The sequence below is a fragment of the Pygocentrus nattereri genome, chromosome 9 (genome assembly GCF_015220715.1).
Source record: "Pygocentrus nattereri isolate fPygNat1 chromosome 9, fPygNat1.pri, whole genome shotgun sequence".
NCBI classification, from domain to species: Eukaryota; Metazoa; Chordata; class Actinopteri; order Characiformes; family Serrasalmidae; genus Pygocentrus; species Pygocentrus nattereri.
This window is the reverse complement of record NC_051219.1, coordinates 4,404,896-4,424,947: the sequence shown is the minus strand read 5'-3', so window position 1 is coordinate 4,424,947 and position 20,052 is coordinate 4,404,896. Positions and strand designations below refer to the sequence as shown.

The 20,052-nt window shown below is 45.0% G+C and overlaps 2 protein-coding genes across 2 annotated transcripts; one reads left to right on the top strand and one right to left on the bottom strand.

Moving 5' to 3' along the window:
- Nucleotides 1-1,079: 1,079 nt before the first annotated feature.
- LOC108443473 (inactive serine protease 35) lies at nt 1,080-5,954 on the top strand. Its single transcript, XM_017724183.1, has 2 exons — nt 1,080-1,162; nt 3,036-5,954. Exon 2 carries the CDS (start codon nt 3,052-3,054, stop codon nt 4,354-4,356), a length of 1,305 nt encoding a protein of 434 aa, XP_017579672.1. The 5' UTR covers nt 1,080-1,162; nt 3,036-3,051; the 3' UTR covers nt 4,357-5,954.
- An 81-nt stretch (nt 5,955-6,035) lies between these two features.
- On the bottom strand, nt 6,036-18,737 carry tcp1 (t-complex 1). The gene is made up of 12 exons (XM_017724182.2): nt 18,584-18,737; nt 16,355-16,440; nt 16,091-16,219; nt 14,809-14,906; nt 13,470-13,580; nt 13,122-13,303; nt 11,579-11,705; nt 10,267-10,442; nt 9,486-9,609; nt 8,813-9,005; nt 7,827-7,990; nt 6,036-6,481 (listed from the first exon to the last, which is right to left on the bottom strand). The coding sequence occupies exons 1-12, from the start codon at nt 18,654-18,656 to the stop codon at nt 6,268-6,270; spliced, it is 1,677 nt and encodes a 558-aa protein (XP_017579671.1). The 5' UTR covers nt 18,657-18,737; the 3' UTR covers nt 6,036-6,267.
- Between the last annotated feature and the right edge of the window lie 1,315 nt (nt 18,738-20,052).

Here is a 20,052-nt window from a genome sequence, read left to right as displayed (position 1 = left end):
ATCACTGTCCACACTGCAGTGCTGTTCTGAGTCCCTCTCGTTCATCTGTTCATCACCCGCTTCATCACTGTCCACACTGCAGTGCTGTTCAGAGTCCCTCTCATTCATCTGTTCATCACCCGCTTCATCACTGTCCACACTGTAGTGCTGTTCAGTCCCTCTCGTTCATCTGTTCATCACCCGCTTCATCACTGTCCACACTGCAGTGCTGTTCAGAGTCCCTCTCATTCATCTGTTCATCACCCGCTTCATCACTGTCCACACTGTAGTGCTGTTCAGTCCATCTCGTTCATCTGTTCATCACCCGCTTCATCACTGTCCACACTGTAGTGCTATTCAGTCCATCTCGTTCATCTGTTCATCACCCGCTTCATCACTGTCCACACTGCAGTGCTGTTCAGAGTCCCTCTCGTTCATCTGTTCATCACTCGCTTCATCACTATCCACACTACAGTGCTGTTCAGAGTCCCTCTCGTTCATCTGTTCATCACCCGCTTCATCACTGACCACACTGCAGCACTGTTCAGAGTCCCTCTCATTCATCTGTTCATCACCCGCTTCATCACTGACCACACTGCAGCACTGTTCAGAGTCCCTCTCATTCATCTGTTCATCACCCGCTTCATCACTGACCACACTGCAGCACTGTTCAGAGTCCCTCTCGTTCATCTGTTCATCACCCGCTTCATCACTGTCCACACTGCAGTGCTGTTCAGAGTCCCTCTCATTTATCTGTTCATGTTTTACATTTTAATATAAACTTTAATTTATCTATTTTTATGTTATTTATTTACTTATCACCGCATTTATATTTCTATCTATCTATCTATCTATCTATCTATCTATCTATCTATCTATCTATCTATCTATCTATCTATCTATCTATCTATCTATCTATGTGTGGAGAGGTGTGTTCAGTCACACTCAGACTCCTGTGCTCCTGGTGTTTGCATGCTGATCTGCTCTCTGCCTGCTTTGTCACTTTGTTTCTCTCTCTCTCTTATCGTGCGCGCACACGCACACACACACACACACACACACACACACACACACACAAACACAAAACACACACACACAGAGAAAAACACACACACACTCTCTCACTCGCTCTCAGTGCTGGGTTGTGTTTGCTCTGTTCTGCAGACTCTCCATGCTGCTGCAGGTACGTTCACAGTTTACTCTCCAATAAATCTCTTTATTACTGACAGTGTGAGGACCGTTTACCTGCATGTTTACCTGCATGTTTACCTGCATGTTTACGTTTTAAGTAAATTAAGCATCAAACAGAACAGGATCGAGATACTTCCCTTCTTTCTTCTAAAGCTCTGTAAATCATTTATGCTGTTTTTAGCTTATATAAATGATTATTATAGTTGTTGTTTTTTGTTGTTATAATAATGAATTACATTCGTATTTTGGCTGTAATATGAATATTTTGGTCGTCTCTCTCTGTTATTACTGTCTGTAATTTAATGTGTAAACTGAGTGAACAGCTGTTCAGAAAGGAGTACATGTTGATCGTGAATGTGGGTCAGCAGCGCCCCCTGCTGGCGCTCAGAGTTGCCTGCACTCTCTCTCTCAGCCTTAGTGCACACACAGACATATACACACACACATATATATCAGATCAGCGGCTTTACTCACGGTCAGTGAGCGTTTATCAGGATCACAGAGACAGAGCTGGTGACATCCTGTAGGAATAAAATAATTCGCGAATGAGATGATTAAGTCGTGGCCATGACTTAGCAAGGCATGGGAACAAGACTGTGGCTTACTAAGTCGTGGCCACGCATTAGGATCTCGTTCCCATGCTTTACTAAGTCGTGGCCATGACTTAATCATCTCATTCCCACACCTTACTAAGTTGTGGCCACGCATTATTTTTATTTATGCAGGATGTCACCAGTGGGGCTCCCAGTAATAATTACAGTGGAGATAAACTCAGTTTCTACCCTGGCTATTAAAACCAATCAGGGTCCTTTACACTATGATAACCTCCCACTAAAAAAAGCCCAAACCCTTTAGAAAACCAACATCAGCCAACACTATTGGTGTCTGCTAACTTCTTCAACTGTTTTGAACTGATTTTCAAACTTCCTACTCTGATTTGCCAGATTTACTAACGACTGACGCCAGCTAATTCACTAACTTCCACACTCTGAGCTCTCTCAAACTCTCCTAGGGGTTGATTTGCTCAGATTCCAGACGGAGTTGGTTTGTTCATTTTGCTGATTTGGTAACTTTCAGCCTGATATGAGTTGATGTGCTCACTGTCAAACTCCACTACGACTTGATGTACCAGCTCTGAGACTCTGATATGAATTGACTTGCTAGTTTTCAGCCTGTTATGAGTTGGTTTGTTGATTTAGCCGACTCCGGGCTGACTTGCTAACTTTCAAACTCTGCTATAAGTTGATTTGCTAACAACTGATATAAGCTAATTTGCCAATGTTCAAACTCTTCACTTACAAACTGTCAAAACTTATGAGTTGATTTGGAAATTTGCAAACTTCTGACTCTGATATGAGTTGTTCGCTGATTTTGACTTTCAAACTCTATTATGAGTTTATTTGCCAACATGAAACTCTGACATTGGTTGATTTAGCCGACTCTGGGTTGACTTGGGCAGTCAAGGGCTGGAGGTTAGGGAACCAGCCTGAGGTGTCAGGATGTCAAGACACCTAACCCCCAACTACTCCCTGGGTGCTGTGGATTGGGCTGCCCACCGCTCTGGGCAAGTGTGCTCACTGCCCCCTAGTGTGTGTGTGCTCACTAGAGTGTATGTGGTGTTTCACTTCACGGATGGGTTAAATGCGGAGGTGAAACTTCCCAGCTGTGGGACTAATAAGGGTCTCTTAATCTAACTCTGACTTGACTTTCTGGCTCCATATTGATTTGCAAACTTTATTGACTCACACGACTTGCCAATTTAATCAAATCTGTGTCGATTTGCAAACATTGTTAACCTTGTTAAGAGTTGATTTGCTGACATTGAATCTGAAGTGACTCAACAGTGTTCTCTGTTCTTCTCTCAGACTGCAGTGAAGTACAATGGATCGTCTTCTTCCATCTCTTTTGCACTGGATGGCAGTCCTGACTCTTGTGGCCTCAGCAGCTGTGGAAAGTGTAGCCGATGAGGGAGACTACAGTTGGGCCAGGATGAAGGTGCCGTTGGTTGTGGACAGACAGACGGTTCAGCTGCAAAACCCCAGGTTCAGCAATCCCAGAGATCCAGGCACAGTGTGTGGGATCGAGTGCCAGAGGAACCTTCCAGAACCAGGACCTGCTGAGCTGGAGCAACTCCTGTCCTATGAGACGTTCTTTGAGAACGGGACACGTACACTGACCAAAGTGGTGCTAGAGGGTCTTCATAATGTGAGGAACATTTCATTCCCTCCTCCTGCCTCTCCAGCAGGCCTCAAACGAAAGAGACGTCAGGTTTACGGCTTGGACGGCCGCTTCGTGATCACAGACAAGCACTACATCACCAGCTACCCATTTTCTGCTTCAGTGAAGCTTTCCACGGGATGCTCAGGGATTCTAGTGTCTCCCAGACATGTGCTGACAGCCGCCCACTGTGTCCATGATGGGAAAGACTACCTGAAAGGAAGCAGAAGACTGCGAGTGGGCGTAATGAAGTTACGATCCAAACGAGGTAGAGGGAGAGGCGGCAAGAAGGGCAAACAGCAGGAAATGAGACCTGAGGTACAAGATGATGCTGAATCAACAAAAGAGAAAAGAGAGCGGAAGAAGGGGAGGAAAAGGAAGAATCGTATAAGGCGAAGTGCTGTGACTGGACAGTCCATGTTTGGTGGGGAACAGCAGGAGTCCAAGCAGCCAGGTTTCCGCTGGACACGGGTCAAGCAGACATACATTCCCAAAGGTTGGATGGGTGAAGTGGGCAATAAATTGGCTCTGGACTATGACTATGCCTTGCTGAAGCTGAAGCGATCTGTCCGAACGAAGCACATGGACTTGGGTGTGGTTCCGCTGATCAAGCGGATTCCAGCCGCAAGGATACACTTTTCCGGCTTTGACAATGACCACCCAGGGAAAGTGGTGTACCGTTTCTGCTCCGTTTCTGATGAATCCAAAGATCTGATGTATCAATACTGCGATGCCCAGCAAGGATCAAGCGGAGCAGGAGTCTACGTGAGGCTCGGTGAGCCATCCAGGAGTACGAAGGGTACGAGGAAGTGGAGGAGGAAGGTTATTGGTGTGTTCTCAGGGCACAGGTGGGTGGACGTGAATGGAACGCAGAATGACTACAATGTGGCGGTCAGAATCACGCCAGCAAAGTTTGCACAGATATGCCACTGGATTCACGGAGACTCCAGCCAGTGCAAGCTAGCCTGACCTGGTCTTGAGCGGACGTCCTCTGTAGCTGAGCTTTGCTATCCAGTCCCCTAAACATTTCCCAAGGATCGGTTTAAGAAGCGGGTTGACACTTTGAGACATTGATTAGGTGACTATCACTGAATTTAGCTGACCTGCTTCCTGTCCTGAAAACCAGGATGTCAAGAAGTTTCCAGAATCTTGAACGGTTATTTATTGCCATTATTTTCACACAAAGTGGTGCTGGTAGGTCTTTCAGAAGTTATGCCACTTAAATGAACCCTAAATGTCTGGACACCTGAACATTGAACCAGTGGTCACCAACCCTCTTACCTAATCCTGGTCCCACTGATCTACCACCCTGCAGCTAACACACCAGATCCAAGGTAATGCAGGCCTTCAGGGGCATCTGCACATGAGATCCAGGTGTGTTGGATCTGAACTCTACAGGGTGGTATATTTCCAGAGCCAAGATTGCGCAACCAAGCATTAATGGCTCTGATCCAGGCAATCAGGCACTACTGAAGATGTTAATTAGCTGGAGCAGGTGAGGCATAGTAGTTGGAACTTTGCAGGAAAGTAGACCTCCAGGACCAGGGTTGGTCACCACCGCCTGCCCTGTTCAGGACTTTCAGCTGACCTTGGCAGAGTTGGAGTCAAATATGTTGGTATAGTTCACACTTAACTCAAGGATAGTCACAATTGAATTACTGTATAGAGGGTTAGCGTGAGTTCAAAGCCAGTAAAACCCAAATGCACATGGTTTTAACTTCATCCTAGCCCATGGCCACAATAAAGGTATAGGACAACCATATGGCAATACGGATACTTAAGGGCAGGGTCAGGTACTAGAGTGAGTTATGAAAAGGGCTCAATCCCAAATAGAACCCTACTCCCTATATAGTGCACTGTATAGGTCAGGGGTCACAACCCAAATGTTAGAGCCATTTTGGCCTTCCAACAAAAACGAACCATCTTGAGAGCCACATTTTGTCCATTTAACCATCTTCACTGTAAATACGTCTCAGTGTGTGCTGATGTAGAATTATAGGGTAAAAAAACAATATAAACAAAAATGCACGCACTTTGCTTTGAGCTTTAGCCCAGCTATTGCTTTTTTTCTCGCATCTCCAGCAGGAAACTTTTCCGCAAAAGTGGAATATTTTCTTGTAAAATGTCCCAGCGATCGATTTTTTTTAAAGGAGGCTAAAGTCGCTTTTCATTCACCACCTTCTTGCCTGTATTTTCCCGTTCAACCTCAAATGGTGTCTAAAGCGCCAGACTGTAACTGTTGCACCATTTCAGGTGGAATGGGAAAATTCAGCAGAATTAGTCAGGGAGTTGTGCAGCTTTTGCTGAATTCAAAATGGAAAAGTAACCCACTGTTTAGATGTGGAAGTGTTTTTTTTTTCCCTACATAGTGCACTTATGTAGGGTGCAGGGAGATTCAGCCTAGATTTCGGGAGCTTTTTTTTGATGAAATGGTGCTCAAGTGTTTTTCACTGCCTGAAAATGTGCTCTACTCTTAAAAAGGTGCTGTTGTATATATTTATTGCGTTATAATGAATGTTGACTCCACCCCCGTCCTAATAAAATTATTCTATTGTTCTTTTCTTTCACTTTCGTCCACAGCAGGATCCTTTTTCCCAATAAATCTGTACGTTCTGTGTATGTGGAGAACAAGGGAGTGACAAATTTGGTCAAACACAACCTTTCCGGTTTATTTCCTTCCAAGAAACCAATAACAAACTATCGTTAGTTACAGTTCACTTAGCAACACTGACTTGTTGCCGTGGTAGCAAAAACAAAAGAAACACGAGCAAAGTGCACGGTCTACACTACAACTGCTATTGTTTTGGGTTGTTCATAAATACAGACAGCGGAGGGGAGTCACCCCACGACCAGCCAATAGCTACTCGGAGGAGGCGGGGTTTACTGCTCCAGAGAGCCTGACTGGACGGCATCCTGGTAAGAGGGGCCGCCCTCTTTCTGCTCAGGGAAGAGTTTGATGAGGTCGTCGATGCGCAGGATGGTGATGGCGGCTTCAGTGGCGAACTTCAGACTTTTGGTTTTGACCATGGTGGGCTCGTAGACCCCTGCCTGCTTGTTGTCCCTGGGCTTTCCGTTCACCAGGTCCAAACCAATCCTACACACAGGCATGGAAGCATTTTGGTTAACTTTCATGAATGTCATCTGTATTCATGCCTAAAGTCCAAGTGTCTCTCAATCCTAAACATCAACCAGGCAAAACACTGAAAACACAGTACAGTGAGGTCCATGTCCTACATTGTTCTTACGTTTTATGTATAATCCGTCTTAACATGGGCGTTTTCCAAACACTGTTTATCCTTTAGCATTCAATAATCTCTGCTTTTGTGACTGAGATATACAGCACCGTTCAAAAGTCTTAGGCACCCAAGACATTTTCAAAATCTATGTAGTTTATTTGCTGAGAAAAGTTTTTGAATAAACAAAATTTATAGAATATTAATTAATAATGATTTTATATATATATATATATATATATATATATTTTTTTTTTTTTTTTGTTTAACCATCTCCAAGCCTCTCCTCGAGGAAGCACAGTATTATATGTAGTTAAAAAGCAGCTCCTGGTTTGACCAATCAATGCTCAGTAAATTGAGCTCATGATGTAATTGATGATATTAACGAGTCTCTGTGGCGGCTGTGAAGGTGTCCAGGAAAAATATGGACCCGAGAAATTCTTGTTCCTTTTTATTGTTTTTCTGTTTATTTGAATTATGGATACGACTTTATTCTAATGTATATTGTGATAAACTCACTGCTGAGGGAAACTGGTTAAAAATGTGCTTAGATGCCTAAAACTTTCACACAGTACTGTATTTAAGTGAACTCTGCTCCGACAGGCTGCCCTGTATTGCCACTCAAAAAGCAGTCCAGGCTAAAATACTCCAACTAGATTGCCAGTTTGTCTGGGTGGAGCTAAACCTCTATATGCTGAATAGGTAAATATATGTAATTTTATTGGTTTTTACAAACATTAGGCATTACAAAAAAATAATTTAAAAAAGGCGGTTCTTGCAGCAGAGTGTCCATATATTGATTGCATGGACTGGGGAGTGAACCGTATGTTTTACAACTAAACTACAGCATATTAATTTATATATAAAAACAAGAACATTTAACTCACCACAGTGTGGGCCCTTCAAGAAATGTGAGCAATGCAAGGTTGGGTTGCCACATCACATTCAAAAGGGGCACATACTGTTGTGTGTCAAACAGCGCCCTCATCCTAACAGAACATGCCGAAGCAGGACTGTCTTACAGATTACAGTCGTGTACTGATATAGACTATGGTTTAATGGGTCTAAAAGGGGGGGGGGGGGCGCTGTCAAATTATGAACAGAAATTTTTCCAAATCTGCTTTCATTATCTTTTAAAACAGCACATATTCAGACATGCAGTCGTTCAGGTTCTGCGTGCATCACCAACCAGAATCTTTAACTCACCACTTGAGGTTTTTGCGCTCAGGGTTGACCTGAGCCTCGTTGTGGAAGGCCCTCAGTTTGGCCACCAGGTCAGTGGAGTCCTGAGCAGCGTTCACCGCCAGCGTCTTAGGAATGACCAACAGTGAGCGAGCAAACTCTGCAATGGCCAGCTGCTCCCGAGAACCCTACACACAATATTCACATCATCTCATGAGAACTGACCGCAGAGTAACCTCAGTCTTTATACACAGTCGTGCGTATTTTTAACATGCACTGCTTTGCGGATTAACTGACGGGGGCTTCCAGCCATGCAGTAGGAACCACCTGTAGACTAGGGGTACACAATACTTTTTGATTACAGCAACATTTAATAAAGTAACAGGTTGGGCAGTTTTTTTTTAGATTAAAAACCCCAAGAATTTTCTTTCCCCCCTTCCACTGTTGCACAAATGACACCTTTAGTCACATTTACATCTTATGCATATTTTCAAAAATGAGCGAATTGTGGCAAAACGGCTTCAATTTGGAGACGTTGTGAACTAATGGGTCCTTTGAGATAGAGGTAGCCAGCCTTCTCCACAAAGGCTGAGTTAAGTGGAACCAGGTGTTCTCCAGCTTGTTTGGGATGAAAACCAGCAGCCCACTGGAGACACGACTGGGCACGCCTGCCTTAAACTGCACCACAATGAAGCTGAAACGAGTCCATAGATTTACCCCCTGCGGCCAACTCACAGCTTCGCGCGCCTAAATATCTACACAAAGCGCTGACGTGCTTCACACAGAGCAGGACAGGCGCAGGTGTTTGTCCTAAGCAGAGTGGGGACAGACCCTCAGCGTAGCCGCCCCCATTACTGCTCGAGACCAGCTTACTGTCTCCCACGCGTATAACTGCACGCACCACCTCACCGGCACTGCAGTAAATTAAATGGGAGCTCAACCACCCCAAACACAAACCCTCTCACCATCTTACGCACAGAGTAAAACCAATGAAGGGCGTGAACTCTCACCATGCTGGTGGCGTAGTTTTCCAGGTAGATGGACAGAGCTGCCTCCACAGCGCCCCCTCCTGGAACTACGGACTTTGACTCCAGGACCCTCTTCACCACACAGAGAGCGTCGTGCAGCGAGCGCTCCATCTCATCACACATGAAATCATTGGCTCCCCGCAGGATTATAGAGGAAGACGTACGTGCCTTCGTACTGAGACAGAGAAAAAGAGAAGGACAGGGTTTGTGTGGACTGATCGGAGATTAACGTGCTCTACATGTCTTCCCTGCTAACCCTCATAACTCTTAAGCTTTAGTTCATCTTAGATTTCAACATGTAAAAGTAGATGCGACACAATGTGTGTAATCCTTTGATCTGAGCTCAGTCCTAACTTGTTTCTAACTTCCACTTCAACTACATGTTAAATTTGAACAAATAATATTTTGATTTTAGCTGAAAGCCAACATGCACCTACAGTACAGTGCTACAGCATTTTGTTTACCATTACACCACCTTTCTAAAACCAGGCTTCATCATTGGGACCGACAGGTAAATAAGCTTCGTCCTGTGCCTCATAACTTCAAATTCAATTACATGCGAAAAATTTGACTTTGAATGGTTACACAGTAAAAAAAAGCCCTGATCCTCGATTAACGTTAACGCGTGCAACGTAGGTAAAACTGCTCTTCTTACTTCTTGACGAGGATGAGCTCATCGTCACACACCCTCTCCTGAACAACCTCCTCGGCTTGGCCCAGCATAGCCGCCTCAAACGTCTCCTCGCCCTCCAGGTTCGACAGAGACGGGCAAACGGTGGCTGCAGAAGGACAAAACATACATGAAATATATCAACTTCTCTATTTCTCTGATTTCTCTATATATCTGTTTTTTTTGCTAGAAGAATTTTTTTTCTATAGTGGACCCCAAAATATGGGCTCCTCAACAGGCCAGTTAGATCAGCACAATTACTGGTTGAAGTGAATTTATACAAGGCAAGACTCTGGAAATCACTCAGGAAAATATACGAGCACTGCAACCACCAAATATGTGGAAATCAAGATTTGCATAAAATGACAGTCAAACTTTTTTACCAAACACAGAAGAAAAAATATGAAGAACGGTGAAACACCAATATCGCTAAACAATTAGTGACATACGGCATCACCTGTGTACGACCCAAAGAGGCATCAGGAACACCAGAGTGTGTGTATCTATGTAAGAGACTTTGGGTCTGTCTTCATTTATCCCACGCGTATAACTACACACACACTAGAGTCAGTGTGGCAGCAATAGAAATGGGAACAGTTCTGCGAGACGGGCTGCGCCGAGAGGGAAACTCCAGCCCTGTGGGGCCAAATTCCTGCAGTTTGGCGATTTTCCTGTTTGTGTGTTTGAGCAGGAAATCATCGAACTGTGCTGGACCCCAACTCTCCGCTCCCGCCACTGACCTACACAGATAAATGACCAGGCTTACCCCCGGTCGCCTTGGCGATGCGTTTGAGGTCCCTCTTGAGCACGCGGCGGACGGCCATGGCTCCCACATCCACAAAGTACTTCAGACACATGTCGTCAATCCCACCCGTCGTCAGGACAACATTCGCCCCTGAAGCCAAAATCTTCTGGATGCGCTCCTTAGTGATGTCCGACTCCCTGAGACACAAAATTCAATGCAAGATGAACAAATTTATGACGGCACCGATTCTTCTAGAACAGGGGTCCCCCCCCTTAAGGCATCTGTGGCCCACACAAACATCATGAAGCCAAGGTGAAGCTTTCCCGGCCCACAACCTGCCGCAGGGCTCCAAACACAAAAATTACAATCAAAACACTTTTTCTGTCTGTAGTCGTTTGTCTACGATGGATGAACTCCATACGATCAAAAAGAGAAACTTTTAGTGACTTGCTCTAAATTAACTTCGTTAGCTACGTCAATTAAATCAATCAAACAGCCATTCTGCCAGACCAATCACTGAGCTCAACCTACATGTTCAGGCGTTTTTGATCTTTGATTTTAAGCAGAAATGAACGACTGTCGACCCCAAGCACTGCCACCACGCCCCGTACGTAAAAACACTGCTCTACAGAGTTATTACTGGTGAGGGTCACTGGTAACTGACCACTTTGATGACGGGCCAAGACGGGACAAAACAGCCTGAATGTATTTTGAAGAATTTTGGCAAAGAAAATTGCGCTGCAACTGTTCGGTACGAAAGGCCACAGTGGCGATGACGAGAGGTGCGTCCACTCACTTCTACAACAGTGTGAACACAATGAATGTCAAGGATATTCAGAACATTTAAGAGAAGCATTGACTTCAGTACCAAGGCTTAATACAGCACATTGATAGTGCTGTACTGTTCTCAATACGTTAAAACTGAAAACGATTAGAAAACTGTGATATTTAAACGTCCTCTCTGTAGAGAATGTCATTTTCACGTCAACATCCATAAAACACGTCATGTGACCAGAGGTGCTCAAACACACTGGACATGCTTTTTTAAGTCAGTTCTAGGTGTGATCTTTAACACGTTTCACAAGCAGTAATAGCAAACAAAGCTTTGGTGAATTTTGCTGTAGCACCATCAGAGACGGTGTATGAAAGCATCAAACAGTGTACGACCCAAAGACACTTCAGAAACACCTGAGCGTGTGTATCTGAGTAAAAGGCTTCGAGTTCAGCTCCATTTATCCCACGCGTATAACTACACACACTACAGTCAGTGTGGCAGCAATAGAAATGGGACCGTGGACAGCCCTGTCTGTGTGAGAAAGATCAGTGGTCAAACCTCTGTCTGATCTGGTCCAGCTTCTCTGGGTCACTGATGACGACCTGCACTCCCAGCTTCATCTTGGTCTTCTGAAGGCTGAAGTCCAGACAGGCGATCTTAGCGTTCTGAACACGCTTCGTCATTCCTGACAAAGAGCAGACAAATCTCAGACAAAGAGCAGACAAATCTCAGACAAAGAGCAGACAAATCTCAGACAAAGAGCAGACAAATCTCAGACAAAGAGCAGACAAAGCTTCAGAACGGCTGCTGCTACTGCTCTTAGCCATGTGACCTACTCCTGTCCATGTTTATGGGCAACTCCAAGACTCCCCATGGCTGAACACAGCAAGACGCATCTCAATCGTACACACAGATTCAATGACTACATTAGCTGTGTTTACATGGAAAGGTTTTTGCCCATCTGACTTTTAATGACTTTAAAATGATGTCAAGTCTGACGGACAATCTGTTTACATGCAAACCACTAGTAATAAGATCCAAAATATGTAGAGAACCACTTGTTGTAGACGTTACCATGACAGCAGGTATCATGTGAGTCCAGTCAGAGTGAGATGAGCAGCAGTGATTGTTGTTTTAACTGCTTTAAAATGACGTCAGACTCAGGAAAACGTCCTTCACACGTCCTTATTAAAGAAGGCCGAGAGGAAGACGTCGTGTTCTGAGACGCATAAGCTGGACGTCCGTCCCACCGCCGTCTTTTAAAGATCAGAGCATGAACTTCGTCTCCTCTGCAGACCAGTTTCTGCTCCGCCGTGTTGAACGGTATAAACTCTCACTGTGACGCGACGCTCATGCAGAACGGACTTAAACTTTCCGATAGGGAATGTAATCGGATACATGCGGATATTATTCTTCTATTTAACTGATTATTTACAGGATTACCCACCTCGTCAATCAGATAGAAATAGTATTCCGAATGGCCTCAATCAGACTAGTCTAATCCGACTGAGGTGTTTACATGGACGGATTCTATTCCGATTGAGCTATTGGTTGAATTATTAATGGATTATTAGGCTGTATGTACACGTAGCTACTGATTTATCCACGACCCACTATGAATTTTTCACTAAGTACTATGAACTACTCAAATAACTACTACATACTATTTGGGGACCATTATGAAAAATTCACTAACCACAATAAACTACTCAGTTGCAACAAGTGTGCAAGTTCTGTGGTTAAAATAGTGGAGAGTTAAATAGTGCCCAAGTAGAAACGAGTGCTGAATCGTTAATCGCATTTTTTTATTGAAACTGCCATTTTAAAGTTTTCTTTTCCCTAGTGGCAAAATCTGCACTTTTAGGTATGCTTCACTTTACTCACAGGAATTCTTGGACAAAAATAAAGGCCTGGAATTAAATTCTTAGAAAATAATTGTATTTTCACTGCAATTACAATAAAAATAAAATTGCAGTTAGATATTGTCCAGAAATTCTTCACCTCTAGTAAAACCCTCAGGTTGTGTATCCACAGTATCGTTCAGGTAGAGGAAACAATGAAGAATGGACAGAAACGTCCCTCTTCCTCTCTGAACACACACCTTGTGATCCGACGGTGCAGTTGAGCGCGTAGCCGTTGACGAGAATGCTCTCCTTCTGGCTGCGTCCGTGAGCCTTCAGCACGTTTACGGAGTTGATGGGATAGCGAGCCACTCCTTTACCGTCCACAAACTTCACCGCCAGGGCAGCGTCCACCACCATGTTAGCAAAAAAGTCAGCGTCACTGAGAGGCGAGAAGTCAAGGTGCAACAGCGGACAGGCGCCAGGAACAAGCACAGCTCTGAAGCCAGATTTTACCCCCCCACCCACACCCACACTATATAAGCCTTTGCGAATATTTTCCATATATGTGGAAATAATAACATTTAAAATAAGAAAATAAAGGATACACTCCGATGATTTTGGAGGACATGGAGGTTTTAGCAGCGTTCACCAAGCACTCTCTGCCCAGATCGTCTGTGCCGATGGTCAGATTCTCATTGATGTAGCGAACTGCCTCCCTAAAAAAAGGGGGGGGGGGGGGGGGGGGGGGGGGGGGGAAGAAACAAAGAGGTAAACAAACAGGATAAAGTTAAGCCCACCCCTCCTTATCAAATTCATTCAGCAGTTTTATGTACTAAAAACAGTCAATTAGCACTTTCCTACCATTCTTTACCCCCCAGAATCAAACAGGCTGTGTTACTGTGCCTTTAAGACCAACGTATGTGAATGAGCTCTGTTCTGATTGGCCGCTGTGTGTTGTGCCTCATTAAAAAAAAAAGCAGTCAGAGCTGAAACTCCCCTTATAACTTCCTGAATCAGCGGATATATAGTTCGACAACAGTTCGACAATTGAGAAAATCAGAAATCAGAAGCCGTCTATCTGGGGGGTCCGCGTTTCTTTGGTCACACTTTTTTTGGACGGTCTCCTTCAGAAGCTCTACAGATACTTAGCTCATTAACAAACCTTCTGGTGATGTTGAGTTGATGATCAACATTATGGTTCGGGTTCGGAGAAGATCTAGGTTTCGCTTCCAGATTAAGATTATGGTTATATTTCATAAACTCTCTCCCCCTGAACTTTACACTGTTACTTACAGCCCGACAGAACATTTACAAAGCGTCTACAGTGAACCATCCAAGTAAGCCGTGACCGTGTCTTCGCTCAGAAAACACCAACATAGGAATAAACAAATAATATTAAACCCAGTCGTGATTTTACTGATGTTACTGCGTTTACTTAGCCACTGGCAAAGAAGGCCTTCAAAGAAAGCCAATATTACTTAGAATTATCTTCCAACACTTCATCTGATTAATTAATCCTTCATTACGTTGAATCAGATGATGGACTTTTAAAGGTCCGTGTACGTCAGAGAGGAATCTGGAGCCAAACTGTTCTGCAAAGCACCAGACTGCACAAAACAGGAAATTCTTACTTTTTACTACAGTTTCTCTCTTTTCTTTTCTTGCAATGATTTTTTTACCAGTAAAAACAGACTCGTATACAAGATAACCGGCTTTAATTAATGTGCTTCAGGTGCTTTTGGACAGTACTGTATGCAAGTGTTGCTTTTTGTGACTAATACGATGCTCTTATGCTTTATTTACATATATCAGATTTTTATTTCAAAACATCAGGAAACGTTCACAATATCCACCCCACACAACACCGTTTTCCAAAACTTAATAAAGTTTCTTAATAAAGCTCTTAATAAAGCTTCCAACGTGCAGACGGGTGAGGTCTCTTACTTGCAGGCGAGTCTGTATCCGCTGATGATGGAGGTGGGGTGGATCTTCTGCTTCACCAGCTCGTCTGCGCTCTTCAGCAGCTCCGCAGCGATGATCACCTGGCCGAAGCAGGAAACACGGGATTAAAACGAAGGCTGAGGACCTTCGAGAGCGAGACGAACAGCGCCGCGTTCCAACTGTACTATCAGTTCATATAGAGGCTGCAGGTGGGACTGCAGACCCTTCAGACTCCGACAGATTTCCTCTATCCTGTTAGCATAGCCACACACCCTGATCAGGAGCAGGAGGGTGGTACTAAAAACAGGACACACACTCAGGCCCAGTCCCATCTCTTACTCTTACCCCTACCCCTTGTTTTCAAGTGTCTCATTGCCCCTTGGAACGGAGTTACAGGGCAGTGGTTGAGATCTTTCCCTCTGAAATGGGACCCTCATTAACAGCACCCGGCGCTGCCCGTCTGCAGGGACAGCAGAGGAGGGGAAAGTTCAGCTCCTCACTGCTGGGCTTTAGTTACATTTAGGGATCATACGCCTTCAAAGAGGGGGGCAGTTATTTATTATCGCCCCACCCCACCCCCCACTAACTCTTCAGTGATATGAAGCTGAAGTCAGATATTCTCCACCTTCTTGTTTGAATCTTCCAGTTCCACCTTAAATAGTGCAGCAGCTCTGAGACCTCAGGAGCCAGAATGTCCCTGCTGCAACACTTAAGGTGGAACGGGAAGGTGGAGCGAGCTGGCTACCGAGAACCAGCATATTACTAATGACTTTTTTTGTGCTTGTTATGAAGAAAAAGACCATAATACACAAACGACATCAAACTAAGACAACAGTGTTTATCTCAGCACAAACAGGGACCCCCTACCCCTAGACGCAAACACACAAAGCGCAGGCGTAGGGCCAAGTGGCAGGGATGAAGGATGAAACGGGACTGGGCCTTATAACCCCATCCCAAACAGCCAGTTCACTGTGTTTGGATAAGTCTGGCTGCTACATGAATAACTCTATTGAATAAATCTCCCTGTCTGGGGGGGTTTAAGAGCGATTGTACACGGTTTTATCAGAAATCCCACCCCTTAGTCTAAACCTGATTAATCAGCTGGGACGAGTTCGCTCCTCTGGTTTGGAGCTGGAGCGATTTATCTGTCCTGGTTTATCTCCTGCTGTGCGCAGGTTGTCCAGCACCTGCTGAATGAATATGTACTGAATAAACGGACCCCCACAGCCGTGAGAGAAAGGCAACGACTAAATCAGTTGGAGAGACGGCTGAAGAGGCATCTTACTACAGACGTGGTTCCGTCTCCGACTTCTTTATCCTGCAGGTCTGCCAGCTCACAGAGGACTTTAGCCGCAGGATGTTCCACCTCCAGCAGCTTCAGGATGGTGGCCCCGTCGTTCGTGATGGTCACGTCCTAAAATAAACCACAGTTACCATTTGGAGTCGCCCTTCACAGCCGTCATGCGTTTGGCTTATCGGTACTTAGAGACTGTTCAAACAAGCAGGTCCATCCACTAAAGCTCAACTGAAGAGGAGCTGCTGCACTTACACCAATGTCGTCCACCAACATCTTGTCGAGTCCTACGGGGCCGAGGGAGCTCTTGACGATGTTGGCGATGGAGGCCGCAGCCATGACTGTAGAGAGAGAGAGAGAGAGAGCTTGGATTCCTCTGTTTATATTAATCAGACCTGATCTTCACTCTCAGCTTGGATCCCTCTGTTTATATTAATCAGACCTGATCTTCACTCTCAGCTCTGATTCCTCTGTTTATATTAATCAGACCTGATCTTCACTCTCAGCTTGGATCCCTCTGTTTATATTAATCAGACCTGATCTTCACTCTCAGCTCTGATTCCTCTGTTTATATTAATCAGACCTGATCTTCACTCTCAGCTTGGATTCCTCTGTTTATATTAATCAGACCTGATCTTCACTCTCAGCTTGGATCCCTCTGTTTATATTAATCAGACCTGATCTTCACTCTCAGCTTGGATTCCTCTGTTTATATTAATCAGACCTGATCTTCACTCTCAGCTTGGATTCCTCTGTTTATATTAATCAGACCTGATCTTCACTCTCAGCTCGGATTCCTCTGTTTATATTAATCAGACCTGATCTTCACTCTCAGCTTGGATTCCTCTGTTTATATTAATCAGACCTGATCTTCACTCTCAGCTCGGATTCCTCTGTTTATATTAATCAGACCTGATCTTCACTCTCAGCTCTGATTCCTCTGTTTATATTAATCAGACCTGATCTTCACTCTCAGCTCGGATTCCTCTGTTTATATTAATCAGACCTGATCTTCACTCTCAGCTCGGGTTCCTCTGTTTATATTAATCAGACCTGATCTTCACTCTCAGCTCGGATTCCTCTGTTTATATTAATCAGACCTGATCTTCACTCTCAGCTCGGATTCCTCTGTTTATATTAATCAGACCTGATCTTCACTCTCAGCTCGGATTCCTCTGTTTATATTAATCAGACCTGATCTTCACTCTCAGCTTGGATTCCTCTGTTTATATTAATCAGACCTGATCTTCACTCTCAGCTTCCTCTGTTTATATTAATCAGACCTGATCTTCACTCTCAGCTTGGATTCCTCTGTTTATATTAATCAGACCTGATCTTCACTCTCAGCTCGGATTCCTCTGTTTATATTAATCAGACCTGATCTTCACTCTCAGCTTGGATTCCTCTGTTTATATTAATCAGACCTGATCTTCACTCTCAGCTCGGATTCCTCTGTTTATATTAATCAGACCTGATCTTCACTCTCAGCTTGGATTCCTCTGTTTATATTAATCAGACCTGATCTTCACTCTTAGCTTGGATTCCTCTGTTTATATTAATCAAACCTGATCTTCACTTCACTTCACCTGATTATTTTTACTCTGGTAGGTGAAGGCACTGTTAGGAGTCTTGCCCAAGGACTCTTGCTGGTACAGTGTCGGGCGGGGGACTGAACCCCAGTCCACCCACGTCCACATATGAGCCTCTAACACCCACAGAACGTGCTGTAGATGGTTCTGTACATTTCTAAGAGCCAAAGAACCCTTTGCTGGTACTACGCAGAACCCTGAGAGTACCAGACAGTAGCTCTAGTCAGTCCAGGCCAGATGTGAGCCTGACTGAATCAGTGAGTGACACAAACTCCCTGGGAACCGTTTAAGGAGCTGTTCCAGGCTCGCCTGCTGCCCCCGGCCACCTCAGCACCACGGCGGGCCGAAACACGACGGAACGGCTCGGGTTTTAAAAAACCTTCATCATTTCCTGAACACGGTGAATAACGGACACAACGGGCTAACACCACTAGCCGCCCGGCTAACGGCGCGGTCACGGGCCGCTTTATAAAGCCCCCAAACCGGCGGAGAGCGCGGGGGATGTGCGCGGAGGGCTTTAACCCCCGAATAACGCGGATAAACGCGGATTAAAGCGGTAATAACGGCGACTGGAGGCGATTCCGAGCGGGTTGCATCTGCACGTGGGGCCGAAATGACGATGCGGCCGTTAGCAGTTAGCTTCCTTCTCGAACCTTCCGTTCCACCTTAAAAGGCGCCGCGGCTCCATCCCGGCGCGTGGAGCAGACGGCGCAGCCTGAGCGGAACTGCCCGAAATTTAAGGTGGAACGGAAAGCGCTTCATGCCGGAGTGAGCGGTGTGAGCGGTTAGCACTAGCAGCGGCGGGTGAGCGGCGCTAAGGCGGAGCCGCTCGGCTGGCGGTCGGACCCGCAGAGCGGCAGGATGCTGTCCTCCGTCCCGGCGCGGGGGAACTGACCGTTCTGAGTCCGGACGGACTCTCCGGTGGTTCGCTGACCGAGAACATTGAGCGGACCGTCCAGCGCAGACATGATGGAGCTGAGAGAGGAGAGGGGAGCCGCGCTGCACTATGGGTAAAGAGCGGCCGCTCCGCTCCGCCTAGAAACTTCTAGCAGAGCCCATGTCAAACCCTGGGTCAAACGCCAGGGGGCGCCCGAGAGACCGAGAGGGGCTCCTCAGTGAGCCGAATGGAGCTCAACGGTGAAAGCGAGACGCTAAAACAGCTTCTAATGACTTTAGCAGGGCAGTGCAGTTCACTAAAAACAAGGAGAACATAACCGATAACAAGCTGGATGGTCCCTCTCCTCTCAGTCCGCGGTTTCCATAAAGAGTTTCACATTTTGGTTCATCTGACCGCAGAACCGTTTTCCGCTTAGCCTCAGGCCATTTTAGATGAGCTTTGGCCCAGAGAAGTGGGCAGCATTTCTAGATTGTGTTGACCTATGGCTTCTGCTTTGCATGATACGGCTTACCAATGGATTAAACGGTGAAGTGTTGACAGACAGTGATTTCAGGAAGTGTTCCTGAGCCCATGCAGTGAATTCCAGTACAGAATCAGGCCTGTTTTCAATGCAGCACCGCCTGAGGGCCGAAAGATCACGGGCATCCAATACTGACCGTCGGCCTTGTCCCTTGCGTACAGAGATTTCTCCCGATTCTCTGAATCTTTTCATGATGTCATGTGCTGTAGATGGTGGGATATCCAAGGTCTTTGCAATTTTACATTGAAGAGCATTTTTCTGAAATTGTTCCACAATTTTTAGATGCATTTTTTTGCAGATTAGTGAATCTCTGCCTTTCTTTTATTAGCACCACTTACTTTTCCAGCCTTTTGTTGCCTCTATCCCAACTTTTTTGAGATGCATTGCTGCCATCAGGTTCTAAATGAGTTATAGTTCTTCATGAAATGGTGAAATGTCTCATTTTCAACATCTGATATGTTCTTTTGTCAATAAAATGTGGGCCTATTATTCTGTTTTTATTTACATTTTATGCAGCATCCCAACGTTTTTGGAATTGGGGTTGAATATATGTAAGTATTTGTAGATTGTAGATAACCGAACACACCCTGCCAAATTTGGCTTCATCAACACAACATGGCTGGCGCTGTTGAACGAGATTGGACTACAAATCCTTATAAGGCCTTCCATCCTGTTTTCTGCTCTTGTGTCTTAGCTCAATAGTCCATCTAGCGGAGAGGAGGATTATTACACCTCCACGCCCAAAACCTTTTTTTTTGTGCTTTAATAGCATCAATAAAATTTACAGTACAAAATGGGAAATTTGTCAAAAGAAAACGCAAAAAAAAACAAGTAAATCTACACAGGTATCAATACAAAAACAAAGAAAAAAAGGGGCAAGAAAGAAAAAAATAGATAAGAAGATATTTAATTGTAGACCTTCACCTTTTTTTTCTTCAAAAAAGTT